The sequence below is a fragment of the Staurois parvus genome, unplaced genomic scaffold, assembly GCF_062004578.1.
Source record: "Staurois parvus isolate SC_StPar_1 unplaced genomic scaffold, SC_StPar_1.0 ptg000401l, whole genome shotgun sequence".
NCBI lineage: Eukaryota > Metazoa > Chordata > Amphibia > Anura > Ranidae > Staurois > Staurois parvus.
This window is the reverse complement of record NW_028318197.1, coordinates 2,436,744-2,458,925: the sequence shown is the minus strand read 5'-3', so window position 1 is coordinate 2,458,925 and position 22,182 is coordinate 2,436,744. Positions and strand designations below refer to the sequence as shown.

General features: G+C 47.2%; 1 protein-coding gene across 1 annotated transcript in view; it reads left to right on the top strand.

Annotated features, from left to right (window-relative positions):
- The first annotated feature begins 692 nt into the window (after window positions 1-692).
- The window catches only part of LOC149455271 (myelin and lymphocyte protein-like), a 60,777-nt gene continuing 39,287 nt past the window's right edge, over window positions 693-22,182 (top strand). Inside the window, exon 1 of the mRNA XM_089686503.1 lies at window positions 693-882. Within this exon, the coding sequence (XP_089542629.1) occupies window positions 778-882 (105 nt within the window). The 5' untranslated portion in view covers window positions 693-777. The remainder of the gene's footprint in view (window positions 883-22,182) is intronic.

The following is a 22,182-nucleotide window of genomic DNA, read 5'->3' as shown; positions in this document are numbered from 1 at the left end:
CACCAGTTTCTGTGCGAATTCCACACCCTGAAATTGGTTTGCAAAATGCAGTGCGATGTTCAGAATCGATCCGCATGGGTGTGAACCCAATGCGACCCGATTCTAGTGTGGACAAAAAAAGGGGTCCTGCACCTTTTTGGTGTGGATGTGGTGCGATTTGAACCATACAAAATCGACGGCTCAAATTGCACTGCACAGAATTTGCATGTAATTTGCACAGGAGTACGGTGCGGTTCCTGTGCGAATCAAATGCGATATGCCGCACCGCAGAAGTGTGAACCCAGGCTGAATGTTTGCTTTTGGACATCAGCTGATTTGTTCATCAGCATTTTTCCCAGCTTTTGTAACTGACAATGCATAGCGTGTAGGTTATACAGTAGTTATAGCTATAAATGATGGCAATGTATTTAAGATCTTGCGTTCTTACAAATTCTTACAAAACATGCAAGTTATATGGTATCATTTAATATACTATATAGGTGCAGTTTTATCAGCCTACTGCCCACATTCCTTGTACAGCTGGGCAGAACACCTGTCAGGTAGTTATTACGAATCTTGAAATTCTTGTATATCCAGACTATTGTTTCTCTTCAACAATCCCAGTCTACTCAGGGCACTGAATTGCTAAGGGAGTGGCAGGGCTGGCTTACCACCCCTTCAAGGTGGAGAAAGAAGCGAGTAGTTTTTATTCTATCACTTTCAGTGCAGGTCAGGTCACTTTTTAGGAAACATTATATCTCCTTTAGTTGCAACTTACAGGCTAACAGTGCAGACACAATGGCATCCACCACTGCAGCACCTGTGTATGGGGACACCTCTCCATTGCCATCAGGACTGAGAACATTTAGTACTTTTCCAGACCTTCTTATGACACTTGAGTGGGTAAGTATTATTCTTGCAATAAAACAATTATTTATTACATATACAAGTCGTATTTATAGTAATGGCGATTGCTGGTGTTAAGCTAACAAATATATAATGTCAAGTTGCACTTTTGTACCTTGTACGCAAGTTATCTGTAAAGTTTTATTTTAACCTGCTTTATAGTCTCATTTTACCATTGCACTTTCCGGGGTGCTCAGAATGAACAATTAAAGTTCTGCTTAACTCCAGTAAATGGTGTTAAATGTAATGCAGCCTTTTCTACACAAAATGCATTGGGCAGACTTGGCCAGTGCAGAACCAATTCATAGACACGGCAATTTGCCTTGAGTCCTAAGAGTTCAGTTCACGTTACTGTGCTGCAGTGGTGTGCACTGAAAAAAGTAGCACGGTACAGCACAGCACGGTACAGCACAGCACAGTACAACACAGCACAGTACAGAACAAAACAGTACAGTACAGCACAACAGTCCATTCATTTGAATGTGCACCTTTACTAAAATCGTAGCCGTAGGGAAACTGCCTAGTGCATTTCCGAGCATGAGAAAACACACTGTGGTATCTGGTGTGCGAAGGTCTCCACGCGTCTGCTAACTTGCTGCAGATTTGGTAAAGCGTGTGATTTACACGCAGTCCTGCACCTGCATACATGTGAACCTAAGCTAAAGCCAGCCATAGAGGGTTTGAATCTCATCTGGTTCCTGCTGAACGGAACTGAGAATCAAATCAGGTATGGGCAGGCTGAATGTACCCAAGTTGATCAATCAATCAGCATGGGTACATCCAGCCTGCCGGATTTTACATGCAGTTATCGCTAGCAGTTTTTATAGTGGCTAGCAGTAATTACTGCGTTCTACTTGCGGGGACAGCTTCCCCTGCTGGGAGAGCACAATGGCTCTGCGGGAGGGATTCCCCTGTCAACACTATCTATCTGTGGTTGCAGGAAAGACATTCGCACCATCTATGGCCTGTCTTACAATGCAGACCTGCGTCCACGGTATAACAGGGCTTCTGCTGTGAATGACCCCTAAAATAAACTTTGCCATTTCACATAAAAGGCAATCCTAGAGGGTTTCTGGAATATTTAGCTGATTATATGTTGTGATGACAACTAGTGTGTTTGTAGACATCTGTACTACTCCCTGTACTACCTTTACCTGGATTTGTCTGTTATCTATATTGTGCCTCATTTATGCTGTCCAAAGTACAACTTGTTTTTATCACACAGTTTTTAGGTTTAGTTCAGGAAACTAAGGCTCCATTTGTGTGATTTTCAATGCGATTTTACAGTGCAATATGATGCAACTTTGGATGAGTGCGACTTTGACTTTGACCAAGGATGATTGTTTGTGCTGTACAAAGTTACACACAAGCCGCACATATATTATTCAGGTGCAAGGTTTTCTTACACAGATTTTAGGCTACGTTCAGGAAACTAAGGCTCCATTTGTGCGATTTTTAATGCAACTTTACAGTGCAGCTTGATGCGACTTTGGGTGACTGTGAATTTGGCTTTGACCAAGGATGGCTGTTTGTGCTGTACAAAGTTACACAAAGGCCGCACACAAGTCGCACATATATCATTCAGGTGCGACTTTCAGGTGACTTTGGAGGGTTTACATTGAAGTCTATGACCCTCAAGTCACATGAAAGTTGTAACAAAGTACTACTTTTAAGTTGCTGCAACTGGAAGTTTCACAGATATGAATGGTACTTATTGGGAACCATGGGGTACGACTTGTGATGTGACTTTGGACCCCAAGGTTGCATGACATGTTGCACAAGTGTGAATAGGCTCTAAAACATGATCCTACTGTTTAAGAATGACACTTATTTTCAGTTTGGGGCTAAAATTACAGTCACATTGCGAAAACTAAGGATCCTTATCCTGATGTTAAAGTGACATTAAACGTATTCTATTCAAGTACGCATTCTTCACTCAAAAACATACCTCCTATTGCTCCTAAACTTCTCCAGATTTCCAAATTTCTTTTTTCTTTTTGCTGCTGTGATCCGACTTCCTGCTAGAGGGTAGCTGCGTTTGTTCTCCCTGGTTGCACTGTAATCAGGAGTGTTGCCACCCTCTCTGGGATAATCTCTTGACTTCTGAGATTTGTAGGCTTCATGCAGAATGGACGTTTTAACTCTCCTAGAATCCCCCTCCTGGCAACAGCGTTTTGTCCAAAAAAAGTCTGACACTTGTAAAAGCGCATAACACATTTAGCCATGTGTACCTGCTTCAAGCATTTGGGTGTTAATTCATTTAATTAGCCAAAATAAATAATTTATTCTGGCCACTGAAATAAATTGACGCTCAAGTCCTAAACGCGCCTAGCGCTAACATACGTTTACACGTGTCAAGTGTCTTTTCTGCCAAAACCCTACTGCTCCAGGATGCACTGGCAGAGAGTTTCCTTTTTTCCTGCCTTTAAACTCTGCTGCCACTAAACACCTCTAAAAGTGTATGTGTGCATGGACACATAGGGGGATTTACTAAAGCTGTAGAGTGCAAAATCTGGTGCAGCTCTGCATAGAATATTATAGTAAATATGCCAAATAAATAATCAATCAATGATAAATATAAAATCCCCCTACCCTAAATCAAAAACATAATAAATTCCAATTAAAGTCCAAAAAAAAAATGTAATTATGTTTTTGATTTAGGGTAGGGGGATTTTATATTTATCATTGATTGATTATTTATTTGGCATATTTACTATAATATTGTTTGCATCTCTAAGGGTGGAGGTGGAGATTATGCTTTAAGGGGATTGAGTATTGAGTATTTGGGTATTGGTAGTGATTTGTCTATTAGCTCTGCATAGAAACCAATCAGCTTTCAGGTTTTATTGTCAAAGCTTAACTGAACAAGCTGAAGTTATAAGCTGATTGGCTACCATGCACAGCTGCACCAGATTCTGCACTCTCTAATTTTAGTAAGTCAACTCCATAGGCTAACATGCAGAGTTTAGGGGCAGGAAAAAAAAATGCCAGACACCCCTTGGAGAAGCTGTAAAAACATACAGTGTGCAAGAGGCCATAGTGTGCATAGAGCAGTGCACATGACCACAATTAGCATGCAGAACCTGTTTCAAACAAATGGAATTGAGAAGGGAAAAGGAGAGGTTTGGGAGCTCATGGAGGTGAAGAACCAATTTCATGAAATATAAATTAAAGGGCCATAAAGTAGTGGATATGCATGGGATATTTTTGAAAAATAAGGATATCTTTTAGTGTCACTACAGTTTTGTGACTAAAGCCTTATACATTGAGTTTCAATAAAATATACTATCTATCTATCCATCTAAAATATATATAGAATAATCCCTGTGCTACTATTACTTCTATCAATAGTATAATTCAATACCAGAAAACAAGTGAAAAAACTACAGGGAGCTGTTATCATTAATTAATACCAATCGCCACACCAAAACAAATATACTAACTGATATAGTTACATAGTTAGTTTGGTTGAAAAAAGACAAACGTCCATGCAGTTATACCATTAAAAAAAAAAAAAAGTCATAATCCTATACCCACAGTTGATCCAGAGGAAGGCAAAAAAAACCCGCAAAGCACAATCCAGTTTGCTCCTGCAGGGGAAAAATTTCCTTCCTGATCCCCCGAGAGGCAATTGGATATTCCCTGGATCAACTTTACCTATAAATGTTAGTATCCAGTTATATTCTGTGTATCTAAGAAAGAATCCAGGACTTTTTTAAAGCAATCCACTGAGCTGGCCAGAACCAACTCTTGAGGGAGTCTATTCCACATTTTCACAGCTCTTACTGTGAAGAAACCTTTCCATGTTTGGAGATTACATTTGTTTTCCTCCAGACGTAAAGAGTGCCCCCTTGTCCTCTGTGATGACCTCAGGGTGAATAGCTCTACACAGAGTTCACTATATGAACCACTGATGTATTTATACATGTTGATCTTATCCCCCCTTAATCTCCTCTTCTCAACAGAGAATAAATTCAGTTCCTCTAATGTTTCCTCATAGCTGATCTCCTCTATGCCTCGTATCAGTTTGGTTGCCCTTCTCTGTACTTTCTCCAGTTCCCCAATGTTCTTTTTGTGAATAATGAAGTGCTCCTTACTCCAAAATAAAAAAAAATATATAATGCAATAAATCATAAATGAAATGTTGTTACATGCTTTGTAGTTTATAACATGCACTATTTATCTTTGATTTAGGTGTTTATATTTTTTTGCATTGCTGTGAAGGTTTACATTTTTACATTGTATTGTATATTTGATTTTGGAGTAAGGAGCACTTAACTACTTCAATTATCGGTCTGTCTGTCTATCTATCTCTCCCCATGATCCCCCCTCCCTGTGACAGAAAGCCAGGGTTCTTCTCTCCGCACCCACTGTCACTTTTTGACAAGAGCACAGCTATGTAGTGCTCTACCATACAGCCATGTCATTCATTCAGTTTCCTGTGAATGAACAACCTATAAGTACCATCTATCACCACTTGTACTTTCACAGGGCTATGGGGGTGCTGATGAGTGCTTTATTAGTCCACTGACATGTCCTCTGCCTTACAAACAGAAAGTCCATACTTCTGTAGGAGCTGAAAGCTGGAAGACATCTGCAGAAGCCCACGGTGCACCCATGATCTACTGATCACTTGCACAATGCTTTCCAGGTTCCTGCTGGAAAAAATATTAAACACATTTTTTTCTGCAAAAATATGTGCATTTATTATTTTTTTCCATAAATGGGAATTTAAAGTGGTTGTAAAACCTTACCTATACCAAGTGAAGTGACTGGCCTCAGGTGATACACAGAGATGAAACAAATCCTCCTACATAAGTTGTACCTGTTTATCTGCAGTCTTCTCTCTCTACATCTGTTCAAAGTGCTGAACTTATTAAGCTTCTTGAGAGTTCAGAAAAAAGGGGTTGGGGAGCTGAAGTTACACTTTGCAGAGCTCAATGAGGAGAGCTCTGAGAGGTGATTGAAGGGGAGACACACACCCTTTACACAGGAACAGAGCTGAGGCTGTCAATCTACTGGAGGCCCCTCCCCTGTCACCATTTTTCTCTTGGTGTCAGGAAAACTTGTCAGAAGTGATTCATGATGATAGCAGAGGAACAAAGCAGCAGAGGGAAGTGATACTTAGTGCTCTTAATTGAGACAAGTACACACTATAGATTAGGGGTAGGCAACCTTAAAGAGGAAATCTACCGGAACAACATAGAAGAAGTCAAAGTTCACTGGGCACAGTGTCGCCTACTGACACCTGATTTAAACCTCTAATTGCCGTACTACCATGTCGCAATCGTGTGCACTGAACGGCAATCGTGAGTTTAAATCAGGTGGTGAGGAGACAACATATCGCCTCTTCACCACCTGTCAAACAAACATGGATCACTGGGCAAATCGCTGGTTCTCAGCAATGTTGTCAAAACGGCAACCTTTGAGCTGGATATTCATCTTCAGGAAGAGGGCACTTTCGGAGGGTTGAGCTCGTTGAAGGTCCTCCTGATTTGTCGCCCTCTTCCAGTGATGCTCTTCCGCTCTTGAACTGCACATGCCACTCAAAACACCTCGAATGACTCATTGTAGCATCGCTCTAAACTTGCCAAACCATGTCAAACGTCTCTCATGTCAAACGTCTCTGTGACAGATTTGCCCAGTTTCACACTGAACTTCATGTTTGCTCTTTGTTCTAACTTGCTGTCCATGATGAAATAGCAGGCGTGGTAACACACTTGGTTAGAATAGCACCAGTTGCACAACTCCCGATGTACACAGGACAATGTCTTATGGCAAACCTTTTGATACTGCAGGATTATATCCTGCAGGTGTGGTGCACTCTCTGAAAGCACACCAAAACTCCAGTATTCAGAAGTTTGGTGTGCTTTCAGAAGGTGCACCAAACCCCCAGGATATAATAGAAGTCTATGGCTAAGTGCAGCAAACCCACAGGAAAGCCGCCGTGTGGGTAAACCGTAGCACATCAGTGTGAGAGCAGCACTATATAATTATGCCCAGTGTATTGCTTCACACTGACCTGAAGATCTCTTCTTTCCTGCTGCTGGCACCACTCTGGAGACCGCTAGCCGGGATGAGAGATGGAGTGCAGTTGGTATCACTCCTCATGGGACAGGAGCCAGCACTACAGAGGAGACATCTGCTTATGCCATGGGTCTCCAAACTATGACCCTCCAGGTGTTGAGGAACTGCAAGTCCCATGAGGCCTTGCAAGACTCAACCATAGGCAAGACTCCAAGAGGCAGTGGCATGATGGGACTTGTAGTACTTCAACAGCTGGAGGGCCATAGTTTGGAGACCCCTGGCTTATGCAGTTCTTGCTCCTTACTACAGCTCCAACTTTACAAGTATTTCCTCTGTATTGAACTCTGTTTGATGCTCTGGGATGGTGGGTCAGCGGGATGGGCCACGATCTACCAGTCACCTGGCCGAGATCTACTGGTTGTTGACCCCTGCTATAGAGGGATATGCTTTGTTCATATTTCATGTCTGGGGTTTACAACCACTTTACCCTTTAAGCCTTTTTACAGTTTGTCATTATCTAGGATTGTGTCATACTTGAACTGAGTGCTGCCCAGTTGAGTTATTTCCTACCCCTCCCTTTTACTGGCTCTGCTTGCAAAAGGAGACTGCAGGAAGACATAACAACTGGTCGCCTCTCTTCTCAGCAGAGAGTGAAGCCAGATTTGTGAAAGACTGCCCCTCTTCTCTCTGCCTACATCCCTTTCACACCTAAATGATTTAAAACATATTTCCCCAAAGTGCTTTAAAACTCAACATCAAAATTCCCATTATATTCAAAGGTGCCATTCACAAATGTGCATCAGGTTCCTTGAAGCTTGTCACGCAAAGTTGAAATAGTACATGAGCTTATTTGGGGCAGAGTCATGAGTTTTTGGCTCCAATAGACTTTAATGGGAGTGTCTGAAAAGGCACATAACACTTTTTTTTGGCATGATTTATTGCCTCTCCTCCTAGTGACTAACATCCTATTGGTTACAACCAAAAAAAACTCAAGCCTGAAAATGCTCCTAAATCCCCGGAAAATGTGTGGGAAATACAAGTGGTGAGATGTGAGCACTCACACATCTGTTTTTACCTACCTTTTGCTTTTGATTTTCTGCTGCCTGATACTTCAGTGCTGAGAGTTCTGGAGTTCAGTTAAAGTGGTTGTAAAGGCTGAAGGTTTTTTACCCTCATGCATTCTATATATGAAGGTAAAACAAATCTTCTGAATGCAGCAGTGCCCCCCAGCCCTCTAATACTTACCTGAGCTCCATCGAGATCCAGCAATGTTCACAACAGCATCAGTTGTCCCAGGTCTCTGCCTCCTCATTGGCTGAGACAGCAAACTGCAAATAATCACAGCCAATCAGGACAGAAAAGGGGCAGGACCAAGCCAAGGTTCCATGTGTGAATTGACACACGGAGCAATGGGTGCCCCCACAGCAAGCAGCTGGCTTTGGGGGCACCCGTTGCTCCATGTGTCAATTCACACATGGAACCTTGACTTGGTCCTGCCCCTTTTCTGTCCTCATTGGCTGATTGGCAGCTGGCTATGGGGGCACCCGACAGGAGGGAGGGGCCAGGAGAGCCTGCGGGGGAAGAGCAGGATCCAGGCTGTTCTGTGCAAAACCACTGCACACAGTAGGTAAGTGTAGAAATGTTTGTTATTTTCCAAAGAAAAAAAAATTGACCTTTAGAATCGCTTTAATGCTGCTATGCTACTTTTTACCCAAGTGTGTTATCTTATTTAAAATGATGCTATTATAACAAACGTATGCTTTGTCAGGGAAATACCTAATTCTTCTTGGTATAGAGTAGCATGTGACCCACTCCTCTTCCTCCCATGCTCTAGTGCTTGGTGAATGGTCACTCAGGCACAATGGTTGTCAGAGAGTCCTCAGGCCAGTGTAAGTTCCGGGTTGTGGAGCTTACATAGCGTTTGCCAGCTGGCCAAATTGATTGTTTGGAAAGGAAATTGAAGGGAAGCATGTGCAGTTTGTCAGGCAAAAATGCCATACATGAGAAAATTACAAGCTCTTTTTAAAGAAGAAGTAGGGTCAAGGCTCTTTTGGCCCTACTTCTACTGTGGGTTACAGCAATGTACGTAGTTCTGCACTCCTGTCATCTGTATTCAGCCGACAGCAGGCTAAAGCCTGCTGTTGGATGACTTCACTGAGGCAGTCCAGGCTCCAGGGCCATCTTAATAACATCATGGACCCCTGGGCATAGTAATGCACTGTGGCCCCTACCAACCTGCCCCAATTACGCACCTACTTTCAAGAATTAAAGTGTAAATAGTTGATAGAATTAAACATATATTTATTAGTACTTTCAATAAAATTAATTTTAAACAATAAGAAAACATGTTGTGAATCAAAGACTAATCAGCACAAAGGGCATAGTATGGGGAAGGGGGTAGCAGAAGGGCATAGTGCAGGAGGACACAATACTGAGATCAGGAGGGCACAGTATAGGTTTTTGAATACTGCCCAGGCCATCCTGGGACAGTTTGGTAAAAAGCATGACTGTCCTGGCAAATACAGGACAGTTGGCAAGTATGATGTAAAGCAAGATTATCATGGGACCCCATGCACCTGGGGCTCTTGGGCAGCGCTCAGGGGTGCATTAAGACTGCCCTGCCAGGCTTTGGAGAGATCTTGACTTTAAAGCTGGCTCAGCCGCTGAGAGCCTGAGCCAACCACTTCCACCCCCTCAACAGCCTAACATTCCAGCGAATGCTGGAGGGGCAGAACAGAGAGCCAGTGACTGACAATAACTGCTCACTGTTCACTAAAGGCTGAGACCTGAGCGATCAACGATCTTTGGTCACTTGGTTCTCAGTCTTGAAGGCAGAGGGGACAGATGCTGCATCAGACTAATGTTGCATCCACCTAGATGAGAATGTATGTTTGTTTTTTTAATTCCCATACTTTTCTTTTAAATGCACTGCAGATGTGCAACAAAGGCCTGTGCAAATGAGATGCCCCAGCTGTAAAGGCAAAGTTCATCTTTTCAGGCAAAATTTCACTTTACATGATACACAGAAACCTTTTCCAATGTCTTTTCTGCCCTAGACATCCAAGCCAGATGTGCTTATCTCTCATTTACCTAGTCCATGGAAGCCCTTAGTCTGTACCTCTCTGTTCAAAATGTCAAAAAAATGCATTCTGAGCTCAGTTTTCCTATAGCACTATGTGACCATCCAGAAAACATCATATTTCATCATGCACTGCCTTACTGCATCACAGAATAGGGTATGTTTTACCTCTCTGGACTACACCTTCCTATTCCACCTCTTTTATATTTCCACCTACTTTCCTACTTCTTCCATTAAGGTGGCCATACTGTACATATTGTACAATCTGATTGTGCAATCTCCTGTAGATCTACCATTAACTCTGTAGTGTAAGGTGTGATGATCATGGCGACAGACCCCAGCCCTTCTCACCAAACTCGTGACCAAAGGACTAGCCAATCTAAAACAGCACTGTCACGTGCGTAACAATGCCACGCCCAGCTGCACTCTGCACAAAGATTTTCCAGCTAATGGACTACAATCTGTGTACCTGCAGCCTGGGAGCGATTGTTACTGGGTCAGGTTAATTACGCAATTAACCCTTCGCACTGCCACCACCTCCTTTTTGTACAGAGAAAGAGGAAACTTGGCAATATTAGCAATACACTATGATGTTTGAATAATCATTTGTATACACAATGTCACCGCAGACAGATGTATGCAGACGTTTAAAACACACAGTAGTGCTCTTCAGAGGCAGGGATTCTTAGTTTGCATTAAAGAGCTTTAGAAACAGTTCAACACGTTCAGAAAGTAAGATTTATTACTAAAAGGTCAAAAGGGTGCAATAAACATATTTACAGATGCAGCCAATATATATATATAAATATACAGAGAGCAATAACATAGCAAAGAGATAACAGAAAGACATTTAGAGAGGTGAAGTACTTGCCAAAAGTCCTGGGTTAAGCAGATCACGTTTCCTGAGCAAAAGGGCCTTTTCTCCCAAAGTTGGTTCTGATGTTAAAAGGGAGGGTTCTTCAACTTCAACTCAACTCAGCTTAACTTAACTCTCTGCTCCAAGCATCACAGCCTTTCTAGGAACTCAGCAGGGTGTCTCCTTGAAGCAGAGAACCAATCGCCTCATTTGGGGAGGGTGTTGCAGGTGGAGTCCCAAGCTAGAACCAAAATCCCTCCCAGTTTATATCATGATCCATAATTTACCCTAGGTGTATGTAGCAGCCTTGCCACTAGTAGATTAATATGCAGAAGCATCTGCTGAACGTCTAGATATTAAATATGACATACCTGCTTGGGACGGTTAAGGAGATATTATTTTATGCTCTCCTGTAGATTTCAGCTATGGGTGTAATATATCAGCCGACTTGTATTAAAGTGACCGATCTGAATGTATGCCTGGTTTCCTTGTAAGTCTTCCATATCTCCAGATATAAAATCATAGGGGAAAGTGGATTTTGAATGTGATGTCTGTTTTACGGCTTATCTGGAATGTCTTTGAAGCTCAGTGAAGGACTTGGTTTATGGCTTTACGATATCTCAGATTGAGAAGCTAACAGACACCCGGGCACCAGCTAGTGGGGTTTATAACCATTAAGCTCTCCCACTGAGCCTGTGATCTCTGGCATCATCCAGACCACATTCCTGATGGAGGAGGGAAATTGGAGGGAGGCTGGTTTGGGAGTAGAAATGATACAAGATGAAGGATCCTTAGCAAGATGGGTGACCGCATCCATCTTTTTATGCACAATTGCTACATAAGGGCCTGTCCAATTTGACCTCAGTGACCTTGGACCTCAGTGCCTATTGCAGTGCATAGCTAGCAGCAGGCATAGGAGGGTGTGTGATTTGGTGGAGACATGTAGGCTGAGGCCGCTCTTTATCATTTATTCACCTGGGCTGGCCGGGAGCAGCAGTGATCCTTTCTACTTTACATTTACTAGCCCCCTGGATTGGTATAAGGACAAGCTTGCACCCCATGTTCTGGGACACAGGGGTATGCTTTCACATCTACTTTGAGAGGCAGCAAAAGCAGACTAATACATGGTGCCAGATATAAACTGTTGTTCCAAGCTCTCGCTATTGTTTGTTTTTCGAAGCAAGTAGTACATACTGTATGTTGCTATTTTAAATTGAGACCTTGTGAAGCCCGGTGGCTTCAGGTTTAACAGGACATTCCACAGATCTTTAGGAGAGAGACAAGTTACTAATGAATGTAAACATTTAAGAACTTTTGTCAAAAACCTAGAGAGCATAGGGTACCTCTACCATTTGTAGAGAATGTACGCTAGAACAGAGCAGCCTTGGAAACAGGTACCAGGAAACAATGGGTAGAGATCTTCCAAATGAGACGGGACCATGTACCTCCTTGATGGTTTTAAAGGCTGATTCAACTGTCAGTATATCATAAACCAGATTTGTAATGAATCCTCCTTATCTTTTGAGGTTTCTTTTTCACTTGGAAATGTAAGTGGAGCTATTAGGACTTTGAGAGAAATAAGTCTGGGGGGAAAGAGGTTTACAGTGGCTAATGTGCTCAAATGACGATAACTGAGATGTCAGGTCATTATTGGCAAGCATCGTAGTCAGCCAGTGCTCAATTTGTAAAAAGCAATCGAGTTTTGTAGATGGGGCCTGATGCTTGTCTATTGATTTATATCCAGGTGTAAACAGAGCAACCTAGACTAAGGAAGATTGTACAATCAGATTGTATAGTGTATGATGAGTATGGTCAATATCTTGCTCCACATAGACTGTTATGTGATCAGTCAGCTCCTGCACACTCTGCCAAATGAATGATCTATGCAAGAAGAAGGTAGAAAATGATCAATCAGCAGAGGAAGACACTGTGTGTGTATTGAGGGAGAACTGTGCTCAATGACATTGACTACATTGGATAATGATGTAACTACATACAGTAGGTGGGTGGAGGCAATCTACTGGAGGTGGAGGGCAGGTGCAGGGTGTGTTTTAATGAAGTCAGCTGTTGAAGTATATCCTCACTCTACTTACAATTTTCTTATTCTATGGGATGGATATCAGAAAGAGTTTTCTATAGAAGAAACTAAAGGCAGATGTGAGTCCTGCCTTAGACTATAGGGAAAGATTTTCTTTTCTGCAAAAGAGCTACAGTACCACTAATGGTATATTGGTGCATAGGGAAACTGGAATTTAGAAAGAAAAAAAGGTGAATGTAGCTTTAAGCATAGGATATAGTGCTAGAAATCCCATGCAACATTTGCAGCTTTTGTGCAGTAGTGACCTTTTAAATCGAAACTAAACTCAGTAAGTAATACTTACTTCCTCTCTAACAGTCCAAGGGGTTTCTTGCTGATTTTCTCCCTGGCCCCTTCTGGGTGTCAATCTTCAAGCATCTTCATTGACCAGCTTTGTATTATGTACCTCCTGTGCATGCGCATGGGTCCATTGTCCTGGCACACAGAGACTGTGTCAGTGATTTAAACTGAGCTGCACACGCGCAGCTCAGTTCACATGTCACAGAAGACTGCAAGCAGGTAGGTAGTTGTATTTTATTGCAAAAGAGACACGCAATAAATGGGCTGCATGCTTGTAAGTTTTAAAGTCATTGCACATACGATCACCAGAGACTAGGTTGTGTTCTCTGTATGTATCTGCGCATATACATGTTTACACACCTTTACTCAAGGTCTTTATAGAACTATTTACTCAGGATCTTTCTGACAACAACATAAGTAAATTATGTCCATGTGCAAGAGAAATCTGTCAATTCCCCCATCCATTCTAACAGCGTGAATGGATGCATATCCTGCTGTTGGCTTTGTATTCTAACAGCCGGAACCTGTGGCTGTCAGTAGAGATGAGCGAAGAAATGAAAAATTCGATTCGACTGATTCGGCGAATTCGTGGACAATATTCGATTCGAGTCGAATAAATTCGCTGTGAATTTAACTTAAAAAAGGGTGTTTCTAGGCTTCAGAGAGACTTAATATTAGTGCAGAACACTGTACCTTTAATTTAAATGCCCTTGGAGTCTGCTGGGGAAGAGAAATAATACTGTCAGTCAGTATGACATGCAGATGAGTGCCGTCGATCTTAGAATCACCGCACACTTCACTCATTTGGGCAGTCACGGGGCCAAAACCAGAGTGTGGAGCCACAGTGTGGCGGTGGAGGCAGCAGCAATGGGAGGCCATACAGCACCCTATGACAAAAATGGAAACCACCAGCAGTGTGAGGAGACCTGAAAGTGGCACATGGCAGAGTGTGGCGATAGAGACAGCAGCAATGGGAGGCCGTACAGGGACCCATGACACACTCTGGACCTGGCAGCAGCATGAGGAGGCGGTACAGGGGCCCATGACAGATTACGGGCCTGGCAGCAGCATGAGGAGTCGGTACAGGGGCCCATGGCAGATTACGGGCCTGGCAGCAGCAATGGGAGGCCGTACAGGGACCCATGACACACTCTGGACCTGGCAGCAGCATGGGGAGGCGGTACAGGGGCCCATGACAGATTACGGGCCTGGCAGCAGCATGAGGAGTCGGTACGGGGGCCCATGACACACTCTGGACCTGGCAGCAGCATGAGGAGGCGGTACAGGGGCGCATGACAGATTACGAGCCTGGCAGCAGCAACTTGGACAGGAGGACGTTCAGCTTCTGCACCGTCGGGTGCGTGCTCGCAAACTGTTGTCTCTTGGAAACGGATTCCAAGAAAGACTGCTGACGGAATCCGTGAAGATGAGTAGCAGGAGAAGGAGCATCTGAACGAGCGGAATATGCCAACAAGCGACAACAGGGGCCCATGACAGATTACGGGCCTGGCAGCAGCATGAGGAGTCGGTACGGGGGCCCATGGCAGATTACGGGCCTGGCAGCAGCTATGGGAGGCCCGTAATCTGCCAGCACCCTATGACAAAAAATGGAACCCACCAGCAGTGTGAGGAGACCTGAAAGTGGCACATGGCAGCAGAGTGTGGCGATGGAGACAGCAGCAATGGGAGGCCGTACAGGGACCCATGAGAGACTCTGGACCTGGCAGCAGCATGAGGAGGCGGTATAGGGGCCCATGGCAGATTAGGGGCCTGGCAGCAGCTATGGGAGGCCCGTAATCTGCCAGCACCCTATGACAAAAAATGGAACACACCAGCAGTGTGAGGAGACCTGAAAGTGGCACATGGCAGAGTGTGGCGATGGAGGCAGCAGCAATGGGAGGCCGTACAGGGACCCATGAGAGACTCTGGACTTGGCAGCAGCATGAGGAGGCGGTATAGGGGCCCATGGCAGATTAGGGGCCTGGCAGCAGCTATGGGAGGCCCGTAATCTGCCAGCACCCTATGACAAAAAATGGAACACACCAGCAGTGTGAGGAGACCTGAAAGTGGCACATGTTTGGGGCATGATTCATGGCGGATTTAGTCAGTTGTGTCAGGAACTGGTGGTTTGAAATCCAGACTAATCCACGCCTGATTCATTTTCACAAACGTGAGTCTCTCCACACTTTGGGTGGACAGTCGTGTCCTCCGCGGAGTTGCAATACCTCCTGCCGCACTAAACACGCGCTCCGATGCCACGCTACTGGCCGGGCATGACAGCCTTTCAAGGGCAAATTCAGCTAGTTGGGGCCAAAGGTCAAGTTTCGTTGCCCAGTAGTCAAGGGGATTGTCTACCTCGGTTGGCAGGGTGCTGTCCAAGTAGGCCTAAGCCTGTTGTTTGAGGTCCTGCTCCAGGTCCACCTGATGCTGCTGCTGCTGCTGCGGCTGGTTAGTAGTTTCCTCACTGCGCTGGTGAAGAAAGCTACTCATCATCGACTGCAGACTGAGGCAGCCGCTGCTGGTGGAGCTGCCACTGCTCCTACCACCCCACCCCTCCCCTGCTGCCATGGCAGCGGAACACGAGCGCACAGGGCCCACAGTGTCTGAGGATGGACGTTGGCGCAGACAGGCAGAGACCAGCTGACTACATAGGTGTTTTTTATAGTACGTTATTTTGGCCTCCCTCTCAGCAGGTGTGAAAAAGGCCACCATTTTTGAACGGTAGCGAGGGTCCAACAAGGTGGACAGCCAAAAGTCATCCCTCTGTCTGATGGTTATTATTCGGCTGTCGCTACGCAAGCAACCGAGCATGCTATGGGCCATTTGTGCCAAGGAATGCGAGGGACTCCCTGCCTCCATCTCCACAGCATACTGCCACGGTGCGTCTAGGTCCTCTGTCTCCTCTTCCTCCTCCTCTACCAGATGCTCCTGCTCCTCCACTCCTGTCCGCTGAGTGGAAAAACCACCCATTTCACTCAATAATTCCTGAGCACCAATGTCCTCCTCTACCTCCTCCTCTTCTTCCAGTCCTGCCCCCACAGGGGCCATGTGGCGTTGAGATCTGTGCGCCACGTCTACCGCACCCTGACCAGCCATTGTTAACAGCATTTGTTCCAGGACGTGCAACAGAGGAATGACGTCGTTCATCCCATAGTCCTGCCGACTCACGAATAGCGTGGCCTCCTCAAAGGGCCTGAGCAAGCGCAGGTGTCACGCATGAGCTGCCAATGGCTGACATCTAAGTTACACAGGGAGTACCTTTATCTGCTTTTAACATCAGGAAATCTGTGATGGCCTTTTGCTGTTCGTAAAGGCGGTCTAACATATGTAGGGTTGAATTCCACGTTGTTGCAACGTCACAGCATGAGGAGTCGGTATAGGGGCCCATGGCAGATTAGGGGCCTGGCAGCAGTTATGGGAGGCCCATAATCTGCCAGCACCCTATGACAAAAAATGGAACACACCAGCAGTGTGAGGAGACCTGAAAGTGGCACATGGCAGAGTGTGGCGATGGAGACAGCAGCAATGGGAGGCCGTACAGGGACCCATGAGAGACTCTGGACCTGGCAGCAGCATGAGGAGGCGGTATATAGGGGCCTACGGCAGATTAGGGGCCTGGCAGCAGCTATAGGAGGCCCGTAATCTGCCAGCACCCTATGTCAAAAAATTCAACACACCAGCAGTGTGTGAGGAGACCTGAAAGTGGCACATGGCAGAGTGTGGCGATGGAGACAGCAGCAATGGGAGGCCGTACAGGGACCCATGACAGACTCTGGACTTGGCAGCAGCATGAGGAGGCGGTATATAGGGGCTTATGGCAGATTAGGGGCCTGGCAGCAGCTATAGGAGGCCCGTAATCTGCCAGCACCCTATGTCAAAACATTCAACACACCAGCAGTGTGAGGAGACCTGAAAGTGGCACATGGCAGCAGAGTGTGGCGATGGAGACAGCAGCAATGGGAGGCCGTACAGGGACCCATGACAGACTCTGAACTTGGCAGCAGCATGAGGAGGCGGTATATAGGGGCCCATGGCAGATTAGGGGCCTGGCAGCAGCTATGTGAGGCCCGTAATCTGCCTGCACCCTATGTCAAAAAATTTAACACACCAGCAGTGTGAAGAGACCTGAAAGTGGCACATGGCAGCAGACTGTGGCGATGGAGACAGCAGCAATGGGAGGCCGTACAGGGACCATGACAGACTCTGGACTTGGCAGCAGCATGAGGAGGCGGTATATAGGGGCCCATGGCAGATTAGGGGCCTGGCAGCAGCTATGTGAGGCCCGTAATCTGCCTGCACCCTATGTCAAAAAATTTAACACACCAGCAGTGTGAAGAGACCTGAAAGTGGCACATGGCAGCAGACTGTGGCGATGGAGACAGCAGCAATGGGAGGCCGTACAGGGACCATGACAGACTCTGGACTTGGCAGCAGCATGAGGAGGCGGTATATAGGGGCCCATGGCAGATTAGGGGCCTGGCAGCAGCTATGTGAGGCCCGTAATCTGCCTGCACCCTATGTCAAAAAATTTAACACACCAGCAGTGTGAAGAGACCTGAAAGTGGCACATGGCAGCAGAGTGTGGCGATGGAGACAGCAGCAATGGGAGGCCGTACAGGGACCATGACAGACTCTGGACTTGGCAGCAGCATGAGGAGGCGGTATATAGGGGCCCATGGCAGATTAGGGGCCTGGCAGCAGCTATGTGAGGCCCGTAATCTGCCTGCACCCTATGTCAAAAAATTAAACACACCAGCAGTGTGAAGAGACCTGAAAGTGGCACATGGCAGCAGAGTGTGGCGATGGAGACAGCAGCAATGGGAGGCCGTACAGGGACCATGACAGACTCTGGACTTGGCAGCAGCATGAGGAGGCGGTATATAGGGGCCCATGGCAGATTAGGGGCCTGGCAGCAGCTATGTGAGGCCCATAATCTGCCTGCACCCTATGTCAAAAAATTTAACACACCAGCAGTGTGAAGAGACCTGAAAGTGGCACATGGCAGCAGAGTGTGGCGATGGAGACAGCAGCAATGGGAGGCCGTACAGGGACCCATGAGAGACTCTAGACTTGGCAGCAGCATGAGGAGGCGGTATATAGGGGCCCATGGCAGATTAGGGGCCTGGCAGCAGCTATGTGAGGCCCGTAATCTGCCTGCACCCTATGTCAAAAAATTTAACACACCAGCAGTGTGAAGAGACCTGAAAGTGGCACATGGCAGCAGAGTGTGGCGATGGAGACAGCAGCAATGGGAGGCCGTACAGGGACCCATGAGAGACTCTAGACTTGGCAGCAGCATGAGGAGGCGGTATATAGGGGCCCATGGCAGATTAGGGGCCTGGCAGCAGCTATGTGAGGCCCGTAATCTGCCTGCACCCTATGTCAAAAAATTAAACACACCAGCAGTGTGAAGAGACCTGAAAGTGGCACATGGCAGCAGAGTGTGGCGATGGAGACAGCAGCAATGGGAGGCCGTACAGGGACCATGACAGACTCTGGACTTGGCAGCAGCATGAGGAGGCGGTATATAGGGGCCCATGGCAGATTAGGGGCCTGGCAGCAGCTATGTGAGGCCCGTAATCTGCCTGCACCCTATGTCAAAAAATTTAACACACCAGCAGTGTGAAGAGACCTGAAAGTGGCACATGGCAGCAGAGTGTGGCGATGGAGACAGCAGCAATGGGAGGCCGTACAGGGACCATGACAGACTCTGGACTTGGCAGCAGCATGAGGAGGCGGTATATAGGGGCCCATGGCAGATTAGGGGCCTGGCAGCAGCTATGTGAGGCCCGTAATCTGCCTGCACCCTATGTCAAAAAATTTAACACACCAGCAGTGTGAAGAGACCTGAAAGTGGCACATGGCAGCAGAGTGTGGCGATGGAGACAGCAGCAATGGGAGGCCGTACAGGGACCATGACAGACTCTGGACTTGGCAGCAGCATGAGGAGGCGGTATATAGGGGCCCATGGCAGATTAGGGGCCTGGCAGCAGCTATGTGAGGCCCGTAATCTGCCTGCACCCTATGTCAAAAAATTAAACACACCAGCAGTGTGAAGAGACCTGAAAGTGGCACATGGCAGCAGAGTGTGGCGATGGAGACAGCAGCAATGGGAGGCCGTACAGGGACCATGACAGACTCTGGACTTGGCAGCAGCATGAGGAGGCGGTATATAGGGGCCCATGGCAGATTAGGGGCCTGGCAGCAGCTATGTGAGGCCCGTAATCTGCCTGCACCCTATGTCAAAAAATTTAACACACCAGCAGTGTGAAGAGACCTGAAAGTGGCACATGGCAGCAGAGTGTGGCGATGGAGACAGCAGCAATGGGAGGCCGTACAGGGACCCATGAGAGACTCTAGACTTGGCAGCAGCATGAGGAGGCGGTATATAGGGGCCCATGGCAGATTAGGGGCCTGGCAGCAGCTATGTGAGGCCCGTAATCTGCCTGCACCCTATGTCAAAAAATTAAACACACCAGCAGTGTGAAGAGACCTGAAAGTGGCACATGGCAGCAGAGTGTGGCGATGGAGACAGCAGCAATGGGAGGCCGTACAGGGACCATGACAGACTCTGGACTTGGCAGCAGCATGAGGAGGCGGTATATAGGGGCCCATGGCAGATTAGGGGCCTGGCAGCAGCTATGTGAGGCCCGTAATCTGCCTGCACCCTATGTCAAAAAATTTAACACACCAGCAGTGTGAAGAGACCTGAAAGTGGCACATGGCAGCAGAGTGTGGCGATGGAGACAGCAGCAATGGGAGGCCGTACAGGGACCATGACAGACTCTGGACTTGGCAGCAGCATGAGGAGGCGGTATATAGGGGCCCATGGCAGATTAGGGGCCTGGCAGCAGCTATGTGAGGCCCGTAATCTGCCTGCACCCTATGTCAAAAAATTAAACACACCAGCAGTGTGAAGAGACCTGAAAGTGGCACATGGCAGCAGAGTGTGGCGATGGAGACAGCAGCAATGGGAGGCCGTACAGGGACCATGACAGACTCTGGACTTGGCAGCAGCATGAGGAGGCGGTATATAGGGGCCCATGGCAGATTAGGGGCCTGGCAGCAGCTATGTGAGGCCCGTAATCTGCCTGCACCCTATGTCAAAAAATTTAACACACCAGCAGTGTGAAGAGACCTGAAAGTGGCACATGGCAGCAGAGTGTGGCGATGGAGACAGCAGCAATGGGAGGCCGTACAGGGACCCATGAGAGACTCTAGACTTGGCAGCAGCATGAGGAGGCGGTATATAGGGGCCCATGGCAGATTAGGGGCCTGGCAGCAGCTATGTGAGGCCCGTAATCTGCCTGCACCCTATGTCAAAAAATTTAACACACCAGCAGTGTGAAGAGACCTGAAAGTGGCACATGGCAGCAGAGTGTGGCGATGGAGACAGCAGCAATGGGAGGCCGTACAGGGACCCATGAGAGACTCTAGACTTGGCAGCAGCATGAGGAGGCGGTATATAGGGGCCCATGGCAGATTAGGGGCCTGGCAGCAGCTATGTGAGGCCCGTAATCTGCCTGCACCCTATGTCAAAAAATTAAACACACCAGCAGTGTGAAGAGACCTGAAAGTGGCACATGGCAGCAGAGTGTGGCGATGGAGACAGCAGCAATGGGAGGCCGTACAGGGACCATGACAGACTCTGGACTTGGCAGCAGCATGAGGAGGCGGTATATAGGGGCCCATGGCAGATTAGGGGCCTGGCAGCAGCTATGTGAGGCCCGTAATCTGCCTGCACCCTATGTCAAAAAATTTAACACACCAGCAGTGTGAAGAGACCTGAAAGTGGCACATGGCAGCAGAGTGTGGCGATGGAGACAGCAGCAATGGGAGGCCGTACAGGGACCATGACAGACTCTGGACTTGGCAGCAGCATGAGGAGGCGGTATATAGGGGCCCATGGCAGATTAGGGGCCTGGCAGCAGCTATGTGAGGCCCGTAATCTGCCTGCACCCTATGTCAAAAAATTAAACACACCAGCAGTGTGAAGAGACCTGAAAGTGGCACATGGCAGCAGAGTGTGGCGATGGAGACAGCAGCAATGGGAGGCCTTACAGGGACCCATGAGAGACTCTAGACTTGGCAGCAGCATGAGGAGGCGGTATATAGGGGCCCATGGCAGATTAGGGGCCTGGCAGCAGCTATGTGAGGCCCGTAATCTGCCTGCACCCTATGTCAAAAAATTTAACACACCAGCAGTGTGTGAGGAGACCTGAAAGTGGCACATGGCAGAGTGTGGCGATGGAGACAGCAGCAATGGGAGGCCGTACAGGGACCCATGAGAGACTCTGGCACTGGCAGCAGCATGAGGAGGCGGTATATAGGGGCCTATGGCAGATTAGGGGCCTGGCAGCAGCTATGGGAGGCCCGTAATCTGCCAGCACCCTATGTCAAAAAACTGAACACACCAGCAGTGTGAGGAGACCTGAAAGTGGCACATGGCAGAGTGTGGCGATGGAGACAGCAGCAATGGGAGGCCGTACAGGGACCCATGACAGACTCTGGACCTGGCAGCAGCATGAGGAGGCGGTATATAGGGGCCTATGGCAGATTAGGGGCCCGTAATCTGCCAGCACCCTATGTCAAAAAACTGAACACACCAGTAGTGTGTGAGGAGACCTGAAAGTGGCACATGGCAGAGTGTGGCGATGGAGACAGCAGCAATGGGAGGCCGTACAGGGACCCATGAGAGACTCTGGACCTGGCAGCAGCATGAGGAGGCGGTATATAGGGGCCTATGGCAGATTAGGGGCCTGGCAGCAGCTATGGGAGGCCCGTAATCTGCCAGCACCCTATGTCAAAAAACTGAACACACCAGCAGTGTGTGAGGAGACCTGAAAGTGGCACATGGCAGAGTGTGGCGATGGAGACAGCAGCAATGGGAGGCCGTACAGGGACCCATGAGAGACTCTGGCACTGGCAGCAGCATGAGGAGGCGGTATATAGGGGCCT